General features: G+C 39.6%; 1 protein-coding gene across 5 annotated transcripts in view; it reads left to right on the top strand.

The window, feature by feature from the left end:
* sardh (sarcosine dehydrogenase) overlaps positions 1-24,496 on the top strand; it is a 124,783-nt gene that overhangs the window by 59,674 nt on the left and 40,613 nt on the right. For all 5 annotated transcript variants that reach the window (XM_088615493.1, XM_088615492.1, XM_088615491.1 and 2 more), the window contains exons 12-13: positions 23,826-23,909; positions 24,338-24,451. In XM_088615493.1, coding sequence (XP_088471619.1) covers positions 23,826-23,909; positions 24,338-24,451 — 198 coding nt within the window. The remainder of the gene's footprint in view (positions 1-23,825; positions 23,910-24,337; positions 24,452-24,496) is intronic.

Below are 24,496 nucleotides of genomic sequence, written 5' to 3'. Positions count from 1 at the left end.
TCTGAACATTTTTTTCCGGACATATACTGGATGGCCCTATACAGTGCATTGTCCTGAAGGGGAATGTTGTCTTATTTGCCCCAAAATCAAAAGTTTGGAAGAAATTGATGACACTAATCAAAGTTCTAGCATTTTGTGTTAAATGTACAGGTATTTTGTAGAAATTAAACCATAATTTCTTAGGTTTTCCAGCCTTTTACCGTAGCTGAACCTGATACCAGGCTCAGTGAGAACACCATTCAACACTACAGATCCGATGAACAGTATACTTGTCCAAAAAGAAAATCCTGCCATTTCGAATCTGTTCTCTTGAGTTTGGCTTGGATGCTTGGTCACTTTAGGTTTATGTTTTCATGCAGTGAAGTATATTTTGTGCTGAAATGAGTGGAAGACTGTGGATCCTCTCAAGAAGGTCTAAATCCTAACCCTAACCGCTAATCCCCAGCTAGGGTTAGGGTTAGGAATCCACAAAACGTAGACTATTTTTGATGGTATTGCTGTGCTTTAGGACAGAAATGATATTTAGGAATGGTGTTATATCAGTGTTATCTGAACATTTTTTTCCGGACATATACTGGATGGCCCTATACAGTGCATTGTCCTGAAGGGGAATGTTGTCTAATTTGCCCCAAAATCAAAAGTTTGGAAGAAATTGATGACACGAATCAAAGTTCTAGCATTTTGTGTTAAATGTACAGGTATTTTGTAGAAATTAAACCATAATTTATTAGGTTTTCCAGCCTTTTACCGTAGCTAAACCTGATACCAGGCTCAATGAGAACACCATTCAACACAACAGATCCGATGAACAGTGTACTTGTCCAAAAAGAAAATCCTGTCATTTCGGATCTCTTCTCTTGAGTTTGGCTTGGATGCTTGGTCACTTTAGGTGTATGTTTTCATGCAGTGAAGTATATTTTGTGCTGAAATGAGTGGAAGACTGTGGATCCTCTCAAGAAGGTCTAAATCCTAACCCTAACCGCTAATCCCCAGCTAGGGTTAGGGTTAGGAATCCACAAAACGTAGACTATTTTTGATGGTATTGCTGTGCTTTAGGACAGAAATGATATTTAGGAATGGTGTTATATCAGTGTTATCTGAACATTTTTTTCCGGACATATACTGGATGGCCCTATACAGTGCATTGTCCTGAAGGGGAATGTTGTCTAATTTGCCCCAAAATCAAAAGTTTGGAAGAAATTGATGACACGAATCAAAGTTCTAGCATTTTGTGTTAAATGTACAGGTATTTTGTAGAAATTAAACCATAATTTATTAGGTTTTCCAGCCTTTTACCTTAGCTAAACCTGATACCAGGCTCAATGAGAACACCATTCAACACAACAGATCCGATGAACAGTGTACTTGTCCAAAAAGAAAATCCTGCCATTTCGGATCTCTTCTCTTGAGTTTGGCTTGGATGCTTGGTCACTTTAGGTTTATATTTTCATGCAGTGAAGTATATTTTGTGCTGAAATGAGTGGAAGACTGTGGATCCTCTCAAGAAGGTCTGAACCCTAACCCTAACCCCTAATCCCCAGCTAGGGTTAGGGTTAGGAATCCACAAAACATAGACTATTTTTGATGGTATTGCTGTGCTTTAGGACAGAAATGATATTTAGGAATGGTGTTATATCAGTGTTATCTGAACATTTTTTTCCGGACATATACTGGATGGCCCTATACAGTGCATTGTCCTGAAGGGGAATGTTGTCTAATTTGCCCCAAAATCAAAAGTTTGGAAGAAATTGATGACACTAATCAAAGTTCTAGCATTTTGTGTTAAATGTACAGGTATTTTGTAGAAATTAAACCATAATTTATTAGGTTTTCCAGCCTTTTACCGTAGCTAAACCTGATACCAGGCTCAATGAGAACACCATTCAACACTACAGATCCGATGAACAGTATACTTGTCCAAAAAGAAAATCCTGCCATTTCGAATCTGTTCTCTTGAGTTTGGCTTGGATGCTTGGTCACTTTAGGTTTATGTTTTCATGCAGTGAAGTATATTTTGTGCTGAAATGAGTGGAAGACTGTGGATCCTCTCAAGAAGGTCTAAATCCTAACCCTAACCGCTAATCCCCAGCTAGGGTTAGGGTTAGGAATCCACAAAACGTAGACTATTTTTGATGGTATTGCTGTGCTTTAGGACAGAAATGATATTTAGGAATGGTGTTATATCAGTGTTATCTGAACATTTTTTTCCGGACATATACTGGATGGCCCTATACAGTGCATTGTCCTGAAGGGGAATGTTGTCTAATTTGCCCCAAAATCAAAAGTTTGGAAGAAATTGATGACACGAATCAAAGTTCTAGCATTTTGTGTTAAATGTACAGGTATTTTGTAGAAATTAAACCATAATTTATTAGGTTTTCCAGCCTTTTACCGTAGCTAAACCTGATACCAGGCTCAATGAGAACACCATTCAACACAACAGATCCGATGAACAGTGTACTTGTCCAAAAAGAAAATCCTGCCATTTCGGATCTCTTCTCTTGAGTTTGGCTTGGATGCTTGGTCACTTTAGGTGTATGTTTTCATGCAGTGAAGTATATTTTGTGCTGAAATGAGTGGAAGACTGTGGATCCTCTCAAGAAGGTCTGAACCCTAACCCTAACCCCTAATCCCCAGCTAGGGTTAGGGTTAGGAATCCACAAAACGTAGACTATTTTTGATGGTATTGCTGTGCTTTAGGACAGAAATGATATTTAGGAATGGTGTTATATCAATGTTATCTGAACATTTTTTTCCGGACATATACTGGATGGCCCTATACAGTGCATTGTCCTGAAGGGGAATGTTGTCTTATTTGCCCCAAAATCAAAAGTTTGGAAGAAATTGATGACACTAATCAAAGTTCTAGCATTTTGTGTTAAATGTACAGGTATTTTGTAGAAATTAAACCATAATTTCTTAGGTTTTCCAGCCTTTTACCGTAGCTGAACCTGATACCAGGCTCAGTGAGAACACCATTCAACACTACAGATCCGATGAACAGTATACTTGTCCAAAAAGAAAATCCTGCCATTTCGAATCTGTTCTCTTGAGTTTGGCTTGGATGCTTGGTCACTTTAGGTTTATGTTTTCATGCAGTGAAGTATATTTTGTGCTGAAATGAGTGGAAGACTGTGGATCCTCTCAAGAAGGTCTAAATCCTAACCCTAACCGCTAATCCCCAGCTAGGGTTAGGGTTAGGAATCCACAAAACGTAGACTATTTTTGATGGTATTGCTTTGCTTTAGGACAGAAATGATATTTAGGAATGGTGTTATATCAGTGTTATCTGAACATTTTTTTCCGGACATATACTGGATGGCCCTATACAGTGCATTGTCCTGAAGGGGAATGTTGTCTAATTTGCCCCAAAATCAAAAGTTTGGAAGAAATTGATGACACGAATCAAAGTTCTAGCATTTTGTGTTAAATGTACAGGTATTTTGTAGAAATTAAACCATAATTTCTTAGGTTTTCCAGCCTTTTACCGTAGCTGAACCTGATACCAGGCTCAATGAGAACACCATTCAACACAACAGATCCGATGAACAGTGTACTTGTCCAAAAAGAAAATCCTGCCATTTCGGATCTGTTCTCTTGAGTTTGGCTTGGATGCTTGGTCACTTTAGGTTTATGTTTTCATGCAGTGAAGTATATTTTGTGCTGAAATGAGTGGAAGACTGTGGATCCTCTCAAGAAGGTCTAAATCCTAACCCTAACCGCTAATCCCCAGCTAGGGTTAGGGTTAGGAATCCACAAAACGTAGACTATTTTTGATGGTATTGCTGTGCTTTAGGACAGAAATGATATTTAGGAATGGTGTTATATCAGTGTTATCTGAACATTTTTTTCCGGACATATACTGGATGGCCCTATACAGTGCATTGTCCTGAAGGGGAATGTTGTCTAATTTGCCCCAAAATCAAAAGTTTGGAAGAAATTGATGACACGAATCAAAGTTCTAGCATTTTGTGTTAAATGTACAGGTATTTTGTAGAAATTAAACCATAATTTCTTAGGTTTTCCAGCCTTTTACCTTAGCTAAACCTGATACCAGGCTCAATGAGAACACCATTCAACACAACAGATCCGATGAACAGTGTACTTGTCCAAAAAGAAAATCCTGCCATTTCGGATCTCTTCTCTTGAGTTTGGCTTGGATGCTTGGTCACTTTAGGTGTATGTTTTCATGCAGTGAAGTATATTTTGTGCTGAAATGAGTGGAAGACTGTGGATCCTCTCAAGAAGGTCTGAACCCTAACCCTAACCCCTAATCCCCAGCTAGGGTTAGGGTTAGGAATCCACAAAACGTAGACTATTTTTGATGGTATTGCTGTGCTTTAGGACAGAAATGATATTTAGGAATGGTGTTATATCAGTGTTATCTGAACATTTTTTTCCGGACATATACTGGATGGCCCTATACAGTGCATTGTCCTGAAGGGGAATGTTGTCTAATTTGCCCCAAAATCAAAAGTTTGGAAGAAATTGATGACACGAATCAAAGTTCTAGCATTTTGTGTTAAATGTACAGGTATTTTGTAGAAATTAAACCATAATTTATTAGGTTTTCCAGCCTTTTACCGTAGCTGAACCTGATACCAGGCTCAGTTAGAACACCATTCAACACAACAGATCCGATGAACAGTGTACTTGTCCTAAAAAGAAAATCCTGCCATTTCGGATCTCTTCTCTTGAGTTTGGCTTGGATGCTTGGTCACTTTAGGTGTATGTTTTCATGCAGTGAAGTATATTTTGTGCTGAAATGAGTGGAAGACTGTGGATCCTCTCAGGAAGGTCTGAACCCTAACCCTAACCGAAATCCCCAGCTAGGGTTAGGGTTAGGAATCCACAAAACGTAGACTATTTTTGATGATATTGCTGTGCTTTAGGACAGAAATGATATTTAGGAATGGTGTTATATCAATGTTATCTGAACATTTTTTTCCGGACATATACTGGATGGCCCTATACAGTGCATTGTCCTGAAGGGGAATGTTGTCTTATTTGCCCCAAAATCAAAAGTTTGGAAGAAATTGATGACACTAATCAAAGTTCTAGCATTTTGTGTTAAATGTACAGGTATTTTGTAGAAATTAAACCATAATTTCTTAGGTTTTCCAGCCTTTTACCGTAGCTGAACCTGATACCAGGCTCAGTGAGAACACCATTCAACACAACAGATCCGATGAACAGTGTACTTGTCCAAAAAGAAAATCCTGCCATTTCGGATCTGTTCTCTTGAGTTTGGCTTGGATGCTTGGTCACTTTAGGTTTATGTTTTCATGCAGTGAAGTATATTTTGTGCTGAAATGAGTGGAAGACTGTGGATCCTCTCAAGAAGGTCTGAACCCTAACCCTAACCCCTAATCCCCAGCTAGGGTTAGGGTTAGGAATCCACAAAACGTAGACTATTTTTGATGGTATTGCTGTGCTTTAGGACAGAAATGATATTTAGGAATGGTGTTATATCAGTGTTATCTGAACATTTCTTTCCGGACATATACTGGATGGCCCTATACAGTGCATTGTCCTGAAGGGGAATGTTGTCTAATTTGCCCCAAAATCAAAAGTTTGGAAGAAATTGATGACACTAATACAAGTTCTAGCATTTTGTGTTAAATGTACAGGTATTTTGTAGAAATTAAACTATAATTTATTTGGTTTTCCGCCTATTACTGTAGCTAAACCTTATACCAGGCTCAGTGAGAACACCATTCAACACAACAGATCAGATGAACAGTGAACTTGTCCAAAAAGAAAATCCTGCCATTTCGGATCTGTGCTCTTGAGTTTGGCTTGGCTGCTTGGTCACTTTAGGTTTATGTTTTCATGCAGTGAAGTATATTTTGTGCTGAAATGAGTGGAAGACTGTGGATCCTCTCAAGAAGGTCTGAACCCAAACCCCAACCCAAATCCCCAGCTAGGGTTAGGGTTAGGAATCCACAAAACGTAGACTATTTTTGATGGTATTGCTGTGCTTTAGGACAGAAATGATATTTAGGAATGGTGTTATATCAGTGTTATCTGAACATTTCTTTCCGGACATATACTGGATGGCCCTATACAGTGCATTGTCCTGAAGGGGAATGTTGTCTAATTTGCCCCAAAATCAAAAGTTTGGAAGAAATTGATGACACTAATACAAGTTCTAGCATTTTGTGTTAAATGTATAGGTATTTTGTAGAAATTAAACCATAATTTATTAGGTTTTCCAGCCTTTTACCGTAGCTAAACCTGATACCAGGCTCAATGAGAACACCATTCAACACAACAGATCCGATGAACAGTGTACTTGTCCAAAAAGAAAATCCTGCCATTTCGGATCTCTTCTCTTGAGTTTGGCTTGGTTGCTTGGTCACTTTAGGTGTATGTTTTCATGCAGTGAAGTATATTTTGTGCTGAAATGAGTGGAAGACTGTGGATCCTCTCAGGAAGGTCTGAACCCTAACCCTAACCGAAATCCCCAGCTAGGGTTAGGGTTAGGAATCCACAAAACGTAGACTATTTTTGATGGTATTGCTGTGCTTTAGGACAGAAATGATATTTATGAATGGTGTTATATCAATGTTATCTGAACATTTTTTTCCGGACATATACTGGATGGCCCTATACAGTGCATTGTCCTGAAGGGGAATGTTGTCTTATTTGCCCCAAAATCAAAAGTTTTGAAGAAATTGATGACACTAATCAAAGTTCTAGCATTTTGTGTTAAATGTACAGGTATTTTGTAGAAATTAAACCATAATTTCTTAGGTTTTCCAGCCTTTTACCGTAGCTGAACCTGATACCAGGCTCAGTGAGAACACCATTCAACACAACAGATCCGATGAACAGTGTACTTGTCCAAAAAGAAAATCCTGCCATTTCGGATCTGTTCTCTTGAGTTTGGCTTGGATGCTTGGTCACTTTAGGTTTATGTTTTCATGCAGTGAAGTATATTTTGTGCTGAAATGAGTGGAAGACTGTGGATCCTCTCAAGAAGGTCTGAATCCTAACCCTAACCCCTAATCCCCAGCTAGGGTTAGGGTTAGGAATCCACAAAACGTAGACTATTTTTGATGGTATTGCTGTGCTTTAGGACAGAAATGATATTTAGGAATGGTGTTATATCAGTGTTATCTGAACATTTTTTTCTGGACATATACAGTACTGGATGGCCCTATACAGTGCATTGTCCTGAAGGGGAATTTTGTCTAATTTGCCCAAAAATCAAAAGTTTGGAAGAAATTGATGACACGAATCAAAGTTCTAGCATTTTGTGTTAAATGTACAGGTATTTTGTAGAAATTAAACCATAATTTATTAGGTTTTCCAGCCTTTTAACGTAGCTGAACCTGATACCAGGCTCAGTGAGAACACCATTCAACACAACAGATCCGATGAACAGTGTACTTGTCCAAAAAGAAAATCCTGCCATTTCGGATCTGTTCTCTTGAGTTTGGCTTGGATGCTTGGTCACTTTAGGTGTATGTTTTCATGCAGTGAAGTATATTTTGTGCTGAAATGAGTGGAAGACTGTGGATCCTCTCAAGAAGGTCTGAACCCTAACCCTAACCGAAATCCCCAGCTAGGGTTAGGGTTAGGAATCCACAAAACGTAGACTATTTTTGATGGTATTGCTGTGCTTTAGGACAGAAATGATATTTAGGAATGGTGTTATATCAATGTTATCTGAACATTTTTTTCCGGACATATACTGGATGGCCCTATACAGTGCATTGTCCTGAAGGGGAATGTTGTCTTATTTGCCCCAAAATCAAAAGTTTGGAAGAAATTGATGACACTAATCAAAGTTCTAGCATTTTGTGTTAAATGTACAGGTATTTTGTAGAAATTAAACCATAATTTCTTAGGTTTTCCAGCCTTTTACCTTAGCTAAACCTGATACCAGGCTCAGTGAGAACACCATTCAACACAACAGATCCGATGAACAGTGTACTTGTCCAAAAAGAAAATCCTGCCGTTTCGGATCTGTTCTCTTGAGTTTGGCTTGGATGCTTGGTCACTTTAGGTGTATGTTTTCATGCAGTGAAGTACATTTTGTGCTGAAATGAGTGGAAGACTGTGGATCCTCTCAAGAAGGTCTGAACCCTAACCCTAACCCCTAATCCCCAGCTAGGGTTAGGGTTAGGAATCCACAAAACGTAGACTATTTTTGATGGTATTGCTGTGCTTTAGGACAGAAATGATATTTAGGAATGGTGTTATATCAGTGTTATCTGAACATTTTTTTCCGGACATATACTGGATGGCCCTATACAGTGCATTGTCCTGAAGGGGAATGTTGTCTAATTTGCCCCAAAATCAAAAGTTTGGAAGAAATTGATGACACTAATCAAAGTTCTAGAATTTTGTGTTAAATGTACAGGTATTTTGTAGAAATTAAACCATAATTTATTAGGTTTTCCAGCCTTTTACCGTAGCTGAACCTGATACCAGGCTCAGTGAGAACACCATTCAACACAACAGATCCGATGAACAGTGTACTTGTCCTAAAAAGAAAATCCTGCCATTTCGGATCTCTTCTCTTGAGTTTGGCTTGGATGCTTGGTCACTTTAGGTTTATATTTTCATGCAGTGAAGTATATTTTGTGCTGAAATGAGTGGAAGACTGTGGATCCTCTCAAGAAGGTCTGAACCCTTACCCTAACCCCTAATCCCCAGCTAGGGTTAGGGTTAGGAATCCACAAAACGTAGACTATTTTTGATGGTATTGCTGTGCTTTAGGACAGAAATGATATTTAGGAATGGTGTTATATCAGTGTTATCTGAACATTTTTTTCCGGACATATACTGGATGGCCCTATACAGTGCATTGTCCTGAAGGGGAATGTTGTCTAATTTGCCCCAAAATCAAAAGTTTGGAAGAAATTGATGACAGTAATCAAAGTTCTAGCATTTTGTGTTAAATGTACAGGTATTTTGTAGAAATTAAACCATAATTTATTAGGTTTTCCAGCCTTTTACCGTAGCTGAACCTGATACCAGGCTCAGTGAGAACACCATTCAACACAACAGATCCGATGAACAGTGTACTTGTCCTAAAAAGAAAATCCTGCCATTTCGGATCTCTTCTCTTGAGTTTGGCTTGGATGCTTGGTCACTTTAGGTGTATGTTTTCATGCAGTGAAGTATATTTTGTGCTGAAATGAGTGGAAGACTGTGGATCCTCTCAAGAAGGTCTAAATCCTAACCCTAACCGCTAATCCCCAGCTAGGGTTAGGGTTAGGAATCCACAAAACGTAGACTATTTTTGATGGTATTGCTGTGCTTTAGGACAGAAATGATATTTAGGAATGGTGTTATATCAGTGTTATCTGAACATTTTTTTCCGGACATATACTGGATGGCCCTATACAGTGCATTGTCCTGAAGGGGAATGTTGTCTAATTTGCCCCAAAATCAAAAGTTTGGAAGAAATTAATGACACTAATCAAAGTTCTAGCATTTTGTGTTAAATGTACAGGTATTTTGTAGAAATTAAACCATAATTTATTAGGTTTTCCAGCCTTTTACCGTAGCTAAACCTGATACCAGGCTCAATGAGAACACCATTCAACACAACAGATCCGATGAACAGTGTACTTGTCCAAAAAGAAAATCCTGCCATTTCGTATCTGTTCTCTTGAGTTTGGCTTGGATGCTTGGTCACTTTAGGTTTATGTTTTCATGCAGTGAAGTATATTTTGTGCTGAAATGAGTGGAAGACTGTGGATCCTCTCAAGAAGGTCTAAATCCTAACCCTAACCGCTAATCCCCAGCTAGGGTTAGGGTTAGGAATCCACAAAACGTAGACTATTTTTGATGGTATTGCTGTGCTTTAGGACAGAAATGATATTTAGGAATGGTGTTATATCAGTGTTATCTGAACATTTTTTTCCGGACATATACTGGATGGCCCTATACAGTGCATTGTCCTGAAGGGGAATGTTGTCTAATTTGCCCCAAAATCAAAAGTTTGGAAGAAATTGATGACACGAATCAAAGTTCTAGCATTTTGTGTTAAATGTACAGGTATTTTGTAAAATTAAACCATAATTTATTGGTTTTCCAGCCTTTTACCGTAGCTGAACCTGATACCAGGCTCAGTTAGAACACCATTCAACACAACAGATCCGATGAACAGTGTACTTGTCCTAAAAAGAAAATCCTGCCATTTCGGATCTCTTCTCTTGAGTTTGGCTTGGATGCTTGGTCACTTTAGGTGTATGTTTTCATGCAGTGAAGTATATTTTGTGCTGAAATGAGTGGAAGACTGTGGATCCTCTCAAGAAGGTCTGAACCCTAACCCTAACCCCTAATCCCCAGCTAGGGTTAGGGTTAGGAATCCACAAAACGTAGACTATTTTTGATGGTATTGCTGTGCTTTAGGACAGAAATGATATTTAGGAATGGTGTTATATCAATGTTATCTGAACATTTTTTTCCGGACATATACTGGATGGCCCTATACAGTGCATTGTCCTGAAGGGGAATGTTGTCTTATTTGCCCCAAAATCAAAAGTTTGGAAGAAATTGATGACACTAATCAAAGTTCTAGCATTTTGTGTTAAATGTACAGGTATTTTGTAGAAATTAAACCATAATTTCTTAGGTTTTCCAGCCTTTTACCGTAGCTGAACCTGATACCAGGCTCAGTGAGAACACCATTCAACACTACAGATCCGATGAACAGTATACTTGTCCAAAAAGAAAATCCTGCCATTTCGAATCTGTTCTCTTGAGTTTGGCTTGGATGCTTGGTCACTTTAGGTTTATGTTTTCATGCAGTGAAGTATATTTTGTGCTGAAATGAGTGGAAGACTGTGGATCCTCTCAAGAAGGTCTGAACCCTAACCCTAACCCCTAATCCCCAGCTAGGGTTAGGGTTAGGAATCCACAAAACGTAGACTATTTTTGATGGTATTGCTTTGCTTTCGGACAGAAATGATATTTAGGAATGGTGTTATATCAGTGTTATCTGAACATTTTTTTCCGGACATATACTGGATGGCCCTATACAGTGCATTGTCCTGAAGGGGAATGTTGTCTAATTTGCCCCAAAATCAAAAGTTTGGAAGAAATTGATGACACGAATCAAAGTTCTAGCATTTTGTGTTAAATGTACAGGTATTTTGTAGAAATTAAACCATAATTTATTAGGTTTTCCAGCCTTTTACCGTAGCTAAACCTGATACCAGGCTCAATGAGAACACCATTCAACACAACAGATCCGATGAACAGTGTACTTGTCCAAAAAGAAAATCCTGCCATTTCGGATCTCTTCTCTTGAGTTTGGCTTGGATGCTTGGTCACTTTAGGTTTATGTTTTCATGCAGTGAAGTATATTTTGTGCTGAAATGAGTGGAAGACTGTGGATCCTCTCAAGAAGGTCTGAACCCTAACCCCAACCCAAATCCCCAGCTAGGGTTAGGGTTAGGAATCCACAAAACGTAGACTATTTTTGATGGTATTGCTGTGCTTTAGGACAGAAATGATATTTAGGAATGGTGTTATATCAGTGTTATCTGAACATTTTTTTCCGGACATATACTGGATGGCCCTATACAGTGCATTGTCCTGAAGGGGAATGTTGTCTAATTTGCCCCAAAATCAAAAGTTTGGAAGAAATTGATGACACTAATACAAGTTCTAGCATTTTGTGTTAAATGTATAGGTATTTTGTAGAAATTAAACCATAATTTATTAGGTTTTCCAGCCTTTTACCGTAGCTAAACCTGATACCAGGCTCAATGAGAACACCATTCAACACAACAGATCCGATGAACAGTGTACTTGTCCAAAAAGAAAATCCTGCCATTTCGGATCTCTTCTCTTGAGTTTGGCTTGGATGCTTGGTCACTTTAGGTGTATGTTTTCATGCAGTGAAGTATATTTTGTGCTGAAATGAGTGGAAGACTGTGGATCCTCTCAGGAAGGTCTGAACCCTAACCCTAACCGAAATCCCCAGCTAGGGTTAGGGTTAGGAATCCACAAAACGTAGACTATTTTTGATGGTATTGCTGTGCTTTAGGACAGAAATGATATTTAGGAATGGTGTTATATCAATGTTATCTGAACATTTTTTTCCGGACATATACTGGATGGCCCTATACAGTGCATTGTCCTGAAGGGGAATGTTGTCTAATTTGCCCAAAAATCAAAAGTTTGGAAGAAATTGATGACACGAATCAAAGTTCTAGCATTTTGTGTTAAATGTACAGGTATTTTGTAGAAATTAAACCATAATTTATTAGGTTTTCCAGCCTTTTACCGTAGCTGAACCTGATACCAGGCTCAGTGAGAACACCATTCAACACAACAGATCCGATGAACAGTGTACTTGTCCAAAAAGAAAATCCTGCCATTTCGGATCTGTTCTCTTGAGTTTGGCTTGGATGCTTGGTCACTTTAGGTTTATGTTTTCATGCAGTGAAGTATATTTTGTGCTGAAATGAGTGGAAGACTGTGGATCCTCTCAAGAAGGTCTGAACCCTAACCCTAACCCCTAATCCCCAGCTAGGGTTAGGGTTAGGAATCCACAAAACGTAGACTATTTTTGATGGTATTGCTGTGCTTTAGGACAGAAATGATATTTAGGAATGGTGTTATATCAGTGTTATCTGAACATTTCTTTCCAGACATATACTGGATGGCCCTATACAGTGCATTGTCCTGAAGGGGAATGTTGTCTAATTTGCCCCAAAATCAAAAGTTTGGAAGAAATTGATGACACTAATACAAGTTCTAGCATTTTGTGTTAAATGTACAGGTATTTTGTAGAAATTAAACTATAATTTATTTGGTTTTCCGCCTATTACTGTAGCTAAACCTTATATCAGGCTCAGTGAGAACACCATTCAACACAACAGATCAGATGAACAGTGAACTTGTCCAAAAAGAAAATCCTGCCATTTCGGATCTGTGCTCTTGAGTTTGGCTTGGCTGCTTGGTCACTTTAGGTTTATGTTTTCATGCAGTGAAGTATATTTTGTGCTGAAATGAGTGGAAGACTGTGGATCCTCTCAAGAAGGTCTGAACCCTAACCCCAACCCAAATCCCCAGCTAGGGTTAGGGTTAGGAATCCACAAAACGTAGACTATTTTTGATGGTATTGCTGTGCTTTAGGACAGAAATGATATTTAGGAATGGTGTTATATCAGTGTTATCTGAACATTTTTTTCCGGACATATACTGGATGGCCCTATACAGTGCATTGTCCTGAAGGGGAATGTTGTCTAATTTGCCCCAAAATCAAAAGTTTGGAAGAAATTGATGACACTAATACAAGTTCTAGCATTTTGTGTTAAATGTATAGGTATTTTGTAGAAATTAAACCATAATTTATTAGGTTTTCCAGCCTTTTACCGTAGCTAAACCTGATACCAGGCTCAATGAGAACACCATTCAACACAACAGATCCGATGAACAGTGTACTTGTCCAAAAAGAAAATCCTGCCATTTCGGATCTCTTCTCTTGAGTTTGGCTTGGATGCTTTGTCACTTTAGGTGTATGTTTTCATGCAGTGAAGTATATTTTGTGCTGAAATGAGTGGAAGACTGTGGATCCTCTCAGGATGGTCTGAACCCTAACCCTAACCGAAATCCCCAGCTAGGGTTAGGGTTAGGAATCCACAAAACGTAGACTATTTTTGATGGTATTGCTGTGCTTTAGGACAGAAATGATATTTAGGAATGGTGTTATATCAATGTTATCTGAACATTTTTTTCCGGACATATACTGGATGGCCCTATACAGTGCATTGCCCTGAAGGGGAATGTTGTCTTATTTGCCCCAAAATCAAAAGTTTGGAAGAAATTGATGACACGAATCAAAGTTCTAGCATTTTGTGTTAAATGTACAGGTATTTTGTAGAAATTAAACCATAATTTCTTAGGTTTTCCAGCCTTTTACCTTAGCTGAACCTGATACCAGGCTCAGTGAGAACACCATTCAACACAACAGATCCGATGAACAGTGTACTTGTCCAAAAAGAAAATCCTGCCATTTCGGATCTGTTCTCTTGAGTTTGGCTTGGATGCTTGGTCACTTTAGGTTTATGTTTTCATGCAGTGAAGTATATTTTGTGCTGAAATGAGTGGAAGACTGTGGATCCTCTCAAGAAGGTCTGAACCCTAACCCTAACCCCTAATCCCCAGGTAGGGTTAGGGTTAGGAATCCACAAAACGTAGACTATTTTTGATGGTATTGCTGTGCTTTAGGACAGAAATGATATTTAGGAATGGTGTTATATCAGTGTTATCTGAACATTTTTTTCCGGACATATACTGGATGGCCCTATACAGTGCATTGTCCTGAAGGGGAATGTTGTCTAATTTGCCCCCAAATCAAAAGTTTGGAAGAAATTGATGACACTAATACAAGTTCTAGCATTTTGTGTTAAATGTACAGGTATTTTGTAGAAATTAAACCATAATTTATTAGGTTTTCCAGCCTTTTACCGTAGCTAAACCTGATACCAGGCTCAATGAGAACACCATTCAACACAACAGATCCGATGAACAGTGTACTTGTCCAAAAAGAAAATCCTGCCATTTCGGATCTCTTCTCTTGAGTTTGGCTTGGATGCTTGGTCACTTTAGGTGTATGTTTTCATGCAGTGAAGTATATTTTGTGCTGAAATGAGTGGAAGACTGTGGATCCTCTCAGGAAGGTCTGAACCCTAACCCTAACCGAAATCCCCAGCTAGGGTTAGGGTTAGGAATCCACAAAACGTAGACTATTTTTGATGATAATGCTGTGCTTTAGGACAGAAATGATATTTAGGAATGGTGTTATATCAATGTTATCTGAACATTTTTTTCCGGACATATACTGGATGGCCCTATACAGTGCATTGTCCTGAAGGGGAATGTTGTCTTATTTGCCCCAAAATCAAAAGTTTGGAAGAAATTGATGACACTAATCAAAGTTCTAGCATTTTGTGTTAAATGTACAGGTATTTTGTAGAAATTAAACCATAATTTCTTAGGTTTTCCAGCCTTTTACCGTAGCTGAACCTGATACCAGGCTCAGTGAGAACACCATTCAACACAACAGATCCGATGAACAGTGTACTTGTCCAAAAAGAAAATCCTGCCATTTCGGATCTGTTCTCTTGAGTTTGGCTTGGATGCTTGGTCACTTTAGGTTTATGTTTTCATGCAGTGAAGTATATTTTGTGCTGAAATGAGTGGAAGACTGTGGATCCTCTCAAGAAGGTCTGAACCCTAACCCTAACCCCTAATCCCCAGCTAGGGTTAGGGTTAGGAATCCACAAAACGTAGACTATTTTTGATGGTATTGCTGTGCTTTAGGACAGAAATGATATTTAGGAATGGTGTTATATCAGTGTTATCTGAACATTTTTTTCCGGACATATACAGTACTGGATGGCCCTATACAGTGCATTGTCCTGAAGGGGAATGTTGTCTAATTTGCCCCAAAATCAAAAGTTTGGAAGAAATTGATGACACTAATACAAGTTCTAGCATTTTGTGTTAAATGTACAGGTATTTTGTAGAAATTAAACCATAATTTATTAGGTTTTCCAGCCTTTTACCGTAGCTAAACCTGATACCAGGCTCAATGAGAACACCATTCAACACAACAGATCCGATGAACAGTGTACTTGTCCAAAAAGAAAATCCTGCCATTTCGGATCTCTTCTCTTGAGTTTGGCTTGGATGCTTGGTCACTTTAGGTGTATGTTTTCATGCAGTGAAGTATATTTTGTGCTGAAATGAGTGGAAGACTGTGGATCCTCTCAAGAAGGTCTGAACCCTAACCCTAACCCCTAATCCCCAGCTAGGGTTAGGGTTAGGAATCCACAAAACGTAGACTATTTTTGATGGTATTGCTGTGCTTTAGGACAGAAATGATATTTAGGAATGGTGTTATATCAGTGTTATCTGAACATTTTTTTCCGGACATATACTGGATGGCCCTATACAGTGCATTGTCCTGAAGGGGAATGTTGTCTAATTTGCCCCAAAATCAAAAGTTTGGAAGAAATTGATGACACTAATACAAGTTCTAGCATTTTGTGTTAAATGTACAGGTATTTTGTAGAAATTAAACTATAATTTATTTGGTTTTCCGCCTATTACTGTAGCTAAACCTTATACCAGGCTCAGTGAGAACACCATTCAACACAACAGATCAGATGAACAGTGAACTTGTCCAAAAAGAAAATCCTGCCATTTCGGATCTGTGCTCTTGAGTTTGGCTTGGCTGCTTGGTCACTTTAGGTTTATGTTTTCATGCAGTGAAGTATATTTTGTGCTGAAATGAGTGGAAGACTGTGGATCCTCTCAAGAAGGTCTGAACCCTAACCCCAACCCAAATCCCCAGCTAGGGTTAGGGTTAGGAATCCACAAAACGTAGACTATTTTTGATGGTATTGCTGTGCTTTAGGACAGAAATGATATTTAGGAATGGTGTTATATCAGTGTTATCTGAACATTTTTTTCCGGACATATACTGGATGGCCCTATACAGTGCATTGTCCTGAAGGGGAATGTTGTCTAATTTGCCCCAAAATCAAAAGTTTGGAAGAAATTGATGACACTAATACAAGTTCTAGCATTTTGTGTTAAATGTATAGGTATTTTGTAGAAATTAAACCATAATTTATTAGGTTTTCCAGCCTTTTACCGTAGCTAAACCTGATACCAGGCTCAATGAGAACACCATTCAACACAACAGATCCGATGAACAGTGTACTTGTCCAAAAAGAAAATCCTGCCATTTCGGATCTCTTCTCTTGAGTTTGGCTTGGATGCTTGGTCACTTTAGGTGTATGTTTTCATGCAGTGAAGTATATTTTGTGCTGAAATGAGTGGAAGACTGTGGATCCTCTCAGGAAGGTCTGAACCCTAACCCTAACCGAAATCCCCAGCTAGGGTTAGGGTTAGGAATCCACAAAACGTAGACTATTTTTGATGGTATTGCTGTGCTTTAGGACAGAAATGATATTTAGGAATGGTGTTATATCAATGTTATCTGAACATTTTTTTCCGGACATATACTGGATGGCCCTATACAGTGCATTGCCCTGAAGGGGAATGTTGTCTAATTTGCCCAAAAATCAAAAGTTTGGAAGAAATTGATGACACAAATCAAAGTTCTAGCATTTTGTGTTAAATGTACAGGTATTTTGTAGAAATTAAACCATAATTTATTAGGTTTTCCAGCCTTTTACCTTAGCTGAACCTGATACCAGGCTCAGTGAGAACACCATTCAACACAACAGATCCGATGAACAGTGTACTTGTCCAAAACGAAAATCCTGCCATTTCGGATCTGTTCTCTTGAGTTTGGCTTGGATGCTTGGTCACTTTAGGTTTATGTTTTCATGCAGTGAAGTATATTTTGTGCTGAAATGAGTGGAAGACTGTGGATCCTCTCAAGAAGGTCTGAACCCTAACCCTAACCCCTAATCCCCAGCTAGGGTTAGGGTTAGGAATCCACAAAACGTAGACTATTTTTGATGGTATTGCTGTGCTTTAGGACAGAAATGATATTTAGGAATGGTGTTATATCAGTGTTATCTGAACATTTTTTTCCGGACATATACTGGATGGCCCTATACAGTGCATTGTCCTGAAGGGGAATGTTGTCTAATTTGCCCCAAAATCAAAAGTTTGGAAGAAATTGATGACACGAATCAAAGTTCTAGCATTTTGTGTTAAATGTACAGGTATTTTGTAGAAATTAAACCATAATTTATTAGGTTTTCCAGCCTTTTACTGTAGCTGAACCTGATACCAGGCTCAGTGAGAACACCATTCAACACAACAGATCCGATGAACAGTGTACTTGTCCAAAAAGAAAATCCTGCCATTTCGGATCTGTTCTCTTGAGTTTGGCTTGGATGCTTGGTCACTTTAGGTTTATGTTTTCATGCAGTGAAGTATATTTTGTGCTGAAATGAGTGGAAGACTGTGGATCCTCTCAAGAAGGTCTGAACCCTAACCCTAACCCCTAATCCCCAGCTAGGGTTAGGGTTTGGAATCCACAAAACGTAGACTATTTTTGATGGTATTGCTGTGCTTTAGGACAGAAATGATATTTAGGAATGGTGTTATATCAGTGTTATCTGAACATTTTTTTCCGGACATATACTGGATGGCCCTATACAGTGCATTGTCCTGAAGGGGAATGTTGTCTAATTTGCCCCAAAATCAAAAGTTTGGAAGAAATTGATGACACTAATACAAGTTCTAGCATTTTGTGTTAAATGTACAGGTATTTTGTAGAAATTAAACTATAATTTATTTGGTTTTCCGCCTATTACTGTAGCTAAACCTTATACCAGGCTCATTGAGAACACCATTCAACACAACAGATCAGATGAACAGTGAACTTGTCCAAAAAGAAAATCCTGCCATTTCGGATCTGTGCTCTTGAGTTTGGCTTGGCTGCTTGGTCACTTTAGGTTTATGTTTTCATGCAGTGAAGTATATTTTGTGCTGAAATGAGTGGAAGACTGTGGATCCTCTCAAGAAGGTCTGAACCCTAACCCCAACCCAAATCCCCAGCTAGGGTTAGGGTTAGGAATCCACAAAACGTAGACTATTTTTGATGGTATTGCTGTGCTTTAGGACAGAAATGATATTTAGGAATGGTGTTATATCAAGGTTATCTGAACATTTTTTTCCGGACATATACTGGTTGGCCCTATACAGTGTATTGTCCTGAAGCGGAATTTTGTCCAATTTGCCCCAAAATCAAAAGTTAGGAAGAAATTGATGATACTAATCAAAGTTTTAGCATTTTGTGTTAAAGTTACAGGTATTTTGTAGAAATTAAACTATAATTTATTAGGTTTTCCTGCCTTTTTCCATAGCTAAACCTGATACCAGGCTCAGTGAGAACACCATTGAACACAACATATGCGATTAACAAAATTCTGCCATTTTGTATATGATCTCTTCAGTTTGGCTAGGATGCTTTGTCACTTTAGGTTTTTGTTTTGATTGAGTGAAGTGTATTTTCCTCTTCAATGAGTGAAACTCCTCCTCTGAGACTCTCTGAACCCTAACCTTAATCCTTAGGTAGGGTTAGGGTTAGGACTTCCACAAAACCTAGGTGATTATTGACGGTATTGCTGTCCTTTAGTATAGAAATGATATTTAGAAATGGAGTTATAGTATAGTATACTGTATTTTTATTTTTTCATGTGTTATAGAATTTGCTTGCTTGAGAAAGCTTGAGTCTCTCACATTGGGTCTTAGTACCAGCTCAGGAGGGAATGGAAACAGTTCAGTATTTTCTTTATGTCAGCTCTGACAGATAAGTCCACACGTTTACAAGAGACTTAAGGCACACATTACTCCTTGCCAGTCAGATTTAAGTCGTGTGTTATCACTAGTGGAAACCTAGTCACTGAGTGTGACACATCCTGGGCCTGATCCAGCAACTTCCTAGCTGTCCTGATATCTTATCTTGCAAAACTTTTTGTCAGGATAAGGTTTTTGACAAACCTGGAACTGGACTTTGATGTTAGTCTTGGGCTAGCTAGCTTGTTTAGTGCAATGTCAGTTTTAAATGCATTTGTGTTTGAGCCAAGTGATGTATACTGTATGCATCCTTGAAAGCATTATCGCTTTGAGCTTCGTGCTGATTCTTATTTCAGAGGGAAAATGTATAGCTAGATTTAAATAAGTACAGTTCTATCAGTCACATCCAGTGAACCAAGATGTAATAATGATAGTTGTCCTCACATTTTTCTTATGTGAAAGAAAATGATATGAGACACATCTAGTTCTGTCTCATATCTTTTTTTTTTCTCCTTGTCAGTTGTAGGAAATTGTGATCATGTGCTTTCTTCTTACACCAGGAAAAATCTACTGGTTATTTTCAGGTTTCAGGTTGACTGATGGTTAATCCTGGTATGACTGTCCGTACATTTTGAAGCTGATGTTGAAGAGATGAGGGGTGATTTTGCTGCCAGATCACTCGTGCTAATCGCCCAACAAAGTCATGTCCCCCTGGGCTAATTCAGCCCGAAGCAGACAGTCTGCTGGTTTGATGTTCTCTGTCTGAGCTTTGTGTGGTTCATATCCTCAGCACCAATTCACTGGTAAAAATTGTCCAGCAGACCAGTGTTGACAGCTGTATTCAGCCAAGAATCAGACAAGAAGGATAGAATGTGTACAGTATATAACCTTTCCTGATTGTCACATGCATTAAATGTGGTATTTCTTATGATCTTAGCATGCTTTCAGAGACTAAGCTCACTCATTCAGCTTGTGCCCTTATCCTAGACACCAGACTGTGTCGTTGTTGTGCGCACAGTCTCTGACTGGGGACAAAGCCAGCCCAAGCCCTCTCTGGTAAGGTGTTGTTGAGTTGTCCTACCAAGAGCTACAGTAGCTTCCATTATAAAAACACACAAACATAGTCTCTTTCTTGTTTCTGTTATAAGGCTAAATGGTCACTTTTGGATCAAATGCACATTTTTGTAATACTTTGTAGAAACTGTAATTTGTTCATTTTGCTTATTTTCCCTCCCAACTGCTTTTTTTTCTTTGTTCAGAAAATCAAAATGTGTCAGAGATATGTATCAGGGATATCAGCTATTGAAAAGGGAATGGATTGAGTTCTGATTGGTTCTTTTCCAAAATTTATACAGTATATACTACTGTATATATATTGGGGGGGTGGGGGTCAAAAATGCCATAATAAAATTCATTTTGAGTTAGTAATAATAAAGTTAATTATTAAACATTACATTTTAGTCTGGTCAGATGACAAAGTGGTGGATCTGTGTGAGGTGGACATCAGTCTTTTTGCGTTAAAGTACTTCGATCCATCTACAAGTGCAAATATTTAATTTGCAAAGTGCAGCATGTTTCACAGGCTTGGACTTATCAGAAAGTCTTTAAAGTACAGTAGGTGTCTGATGTGTGTTTTTCAAAAATAGAGATGGTGTAAGCCCATGGGAGAAATGTCATATAGAATCCTTTCACCAAATGCAGAAACTTAATCTTTAGTTATTAAAGTCAAGGATCTTGTTAGAGCTGTGTACCCAGCTGTGCTTATATAGTAGTTAATGATCGGTTTCTATGTCATCCACTCCTTTATTAATAGAGAAGGATAGAGCTGAAATATTAAAGTCACTTTAAAGATCCTAATGGCTGTTTAGGCAAGTGTTATTTAAGGGAACTGTGGACTTGAAATGTTTTACATCTCATTAAAACTGGCAAGAGGTCCCAGTAAATTTCTTGCGACAGAACTGGGCCAGATGTGAGGTAGAAATATTGCACCAGTGCTATATAGAGCAAGACAGAGTGCATGTACGTTTAAGTGCAAGGATGGGTAATGTAAGAGCAAATCTGCATTTTTAATGGGATTCATAACTCTGGTGCTCCGCAATCACTGTACAGTAGGGTCTTGACATCTGCAAATTGAACATCCGCTGATGTGCTTTGGCGCGGTTTGATCTGGCCGACTGGGTCTCAGAAGGAAGAGGAGTAGAGTGGGATGAAACCGAGCTGAAGGCTGTTAGCTGATGAACACCCCTGTGCCCGCTGCCCAATTATCAACTACCCAGCATCCACACCAAGCGAGGTCATCTTTTTTCGAATTGGAATGAACTCTCTCAGTCCTGTGTCCACTGCGTCAGAAATGACAGGCTGGAGATGAGCTTTACAGCAGAGATATACTGTAGTCGGGAAGGCAGAGATAAAGGGCAGGCATCCACTGCTCACGGAGGAGGAATTCATGTTTACTAAAGCGGATTACTGCGATTGTTGTTGTGAGCTTGAGTTGATCAATGTTAAAGCCGATGCATTTGTAACTGTACTTGAGTCATCATCTTAGGGAGGATAATATACTGTCCGGTATTTTGTTTCACCATGCGTAGTGTATACTGCAGTATGTGATGGTATAGGGGTGAATTTGGTTATATGCAAATTTACGACGGCCCTGAATTCTACAAAAGTCGAGATCCCCCTGTAGCTGATTTCCCCTCCCAATAGTTCGTGCAGCCTGTAGCTGTCAAGCAGAGCGACTCTGTGACTTAGTGGCAGTTCCTGCTTGGAATTGCGAGAGTTGTCCCACAAATCACCAGTGAGGCCCAGCTTTTACTTCCTTTGGCACTCTCCTCAACCTTTTAATATCTCCTTTCTCTATGCTCCCCAGCATGCAGGAGTTGTAACCTCCTTTCTCTCTTAATTTGAGTGTCTGTGGTAAAACTTTGGAATAAATAAACCAGATGTCAACAACAGCCTGTCGGGGGTGGATTAAAAACCATGACCTCGGGGTCTAGCTTGATTTGCTGCTCTGATCCTGCAATGTCTTTCAGCCTCAACTGAGGTATTGAATAAAACCCTGTAATTAATAAAAAACACAGTGGTTGACATTAGGTTGCAATGTGCTTAGAGTCCCTGCTTCCATCTCCTGTCTTTCTCCCACCAAACTATTTTGTTTTCAATGCTCAGTTTCGCACTGAAAATCATTTATCGATGGCTGCCCCAATTCACACAACAGATATCATAGAGTAATAGTAGTAATAATAATAATCATGTGATCTTCATTCCTTAAACTTACATAGCACTTAAAGCGCTTCACAGTTTAATGGGGATCCCCTCCACCACCAATGTGCAGCCCCACCTCGGTGATGTGACGGCAGCCATAGTGCACCAGTACACTTCCCACACACCAGCTCTCAGTGGGGAGGAGAGCAGATTGATGGAGCCAGTTCAGAGATGGGGATTATTAGGAGGCCATGACTGGTAAAGGTCAATGGGAAATTTGGCCAGGACACCAGGGTAACACCCCTCCTCTTTTTCGGAAAAACCCTGGGAATTCTAATAACCACAGAGAGTCAGGACCTCGGTTTAACATCTTATCCAAAATACGGTACTTTTTTTTTTACAGTATAGTGTCCCAGTCACTATACTGGGGCATTAGGACCCACACAGACCACAGGGTGAGTGCCCCCTTCTGGCTCCACTACCACCTCTTCCAGCAGCAGTTTTTCCCAGGAGGTCTCCCATCCAGGTACTGGCCAGGCTCACACACACGCTGAGTGCTCAGTGGGGCTGCCAGCTGTGAGTTGTAGGGTGATATAGCTGAATGTTATATATATATACCTGTACATATAGAAGGTTAAAAGCCTCCCACTTTTCTGTGAAGCTCGCACCCTTCTAGAGCAGCCTCCTCCAAGGGGAGGTGGCCCTCTTCCCTGTGCCATCACACAGCAGTGTCACCGGGTTCCAGCGGCCCTCAGTCACTCAGCCACTTAAACATCTGGGTCATGTTTCGAGTGACAGCCATTGAGGCCCTTTATTGGAGTTTTAATGCAGTTCGTCACTGATTTCATGCTCTCCAGACACTAAAAGGTCACCGCAGGATGTCATGAGCACAAAGGCCAGCTGTGACCTTAACATGACCCTACACTACATGCGTAGTGAGCAGCCATCTACTCTTGGGTATTTAAAACCGTACTCTTGGCTTAAAGTGACATCTTGTTTAACATCCATAGTGCACTGAGATGTGATGATCTGATTTATTTGCTGCGAGTCTGTCGTCAGAAATCCCCAGTGATGTATTTGTGGCATGTTTTTTGAAGACCTATTTTTCCAAAATATCCTCCTCTGTGTACGATATACGTTTTCCACATGCTTAGATGCTCCTTGTGGAGTCCGACTACTGTACGAATCTGATCATTGGCATTTTGTGGAGCAGGATGGCTCCTGAACTTTTTTGGTCGGCAAGGAATCCATGCTCATTTCACTGCCCTCTTTCCGTTCCCCTGTTGTCTCTTGCTCGACATCCGCCTCTTAAAGGCGGTCTCGGAAATTTAGACTGCATCTCCTCTTCCATCCTGCAGGAGCTGCTGTCTCAGGGCTGCGTCTTCCAGGAGAGGCATGGCTGGGAGCGCCCAGGCTGGTTTAATCGTGAAGCCCCAGCCCCGGTAAGAACATCTCCAGCACATTCCTCCACGCTTGGCAGACAGTTCTCCTTTCCTCTTAAGATATTCCACCACAACCCACTCCAAAACACTCCAGGTTACTGTGCATCAGGCCCTCCCTGTTTTAGTCACATCGTAACACATTAAAAGCCAAGACAACCAGAACTGAAGCATAGAGTTGTAGCTGTAAGTCTTTACCCTGTTGTGATAGGTGGTAACTATGCAACAGTATGGAATTCAGCAGTGGGAGTGCTTGATTCCTCTTATGACATCCACTGAGATACGTCAGTGCTCACTGATCTTATACTGGGGGCATAGACAGGCACTGGTCCACACGATGGCACCAGATCTGTGGCTTGGTTGGCCTTCGAAATGGTAGTGCAGTTGGCAGTTCTGAAAGCCTGACTCTCTTGTGTTGGCCGTGCCGACAGGTTTTGGACTACGATTACTACGGGGCCTACAACGTTTCCAAAAACCACCACTACAAGTACAAGGACCTCCTGGGGAAAGAGTATACATTTGATTTCCCACCTCATCATGACGTGGTGAGTGTGAGCTACTGCTGCAGATTGGGGGCAAAAATCCCAGGT

Source organism: Lepisosteus platostomus, chromosome 21 (genome assembly GCF_059453375.1).
Source record: "Lepisosteus platostomus isolate fLepPlt1 chromosome 21, fLepPlt1.hap1, whole genome shotgun sequence".
Lineage (NCBI taxonomy): Eukaryota > Metazoa > Chordata > Actinopteri > Semionotiformes > Lepisosteidae > Lepisosteus > Lepisosteus platostomus.
The sequence above is the reverse complement of the archived record's forward strand: the minus strand, read 5'-3'. Positions and strand labels throughout refer to the sequence as shown.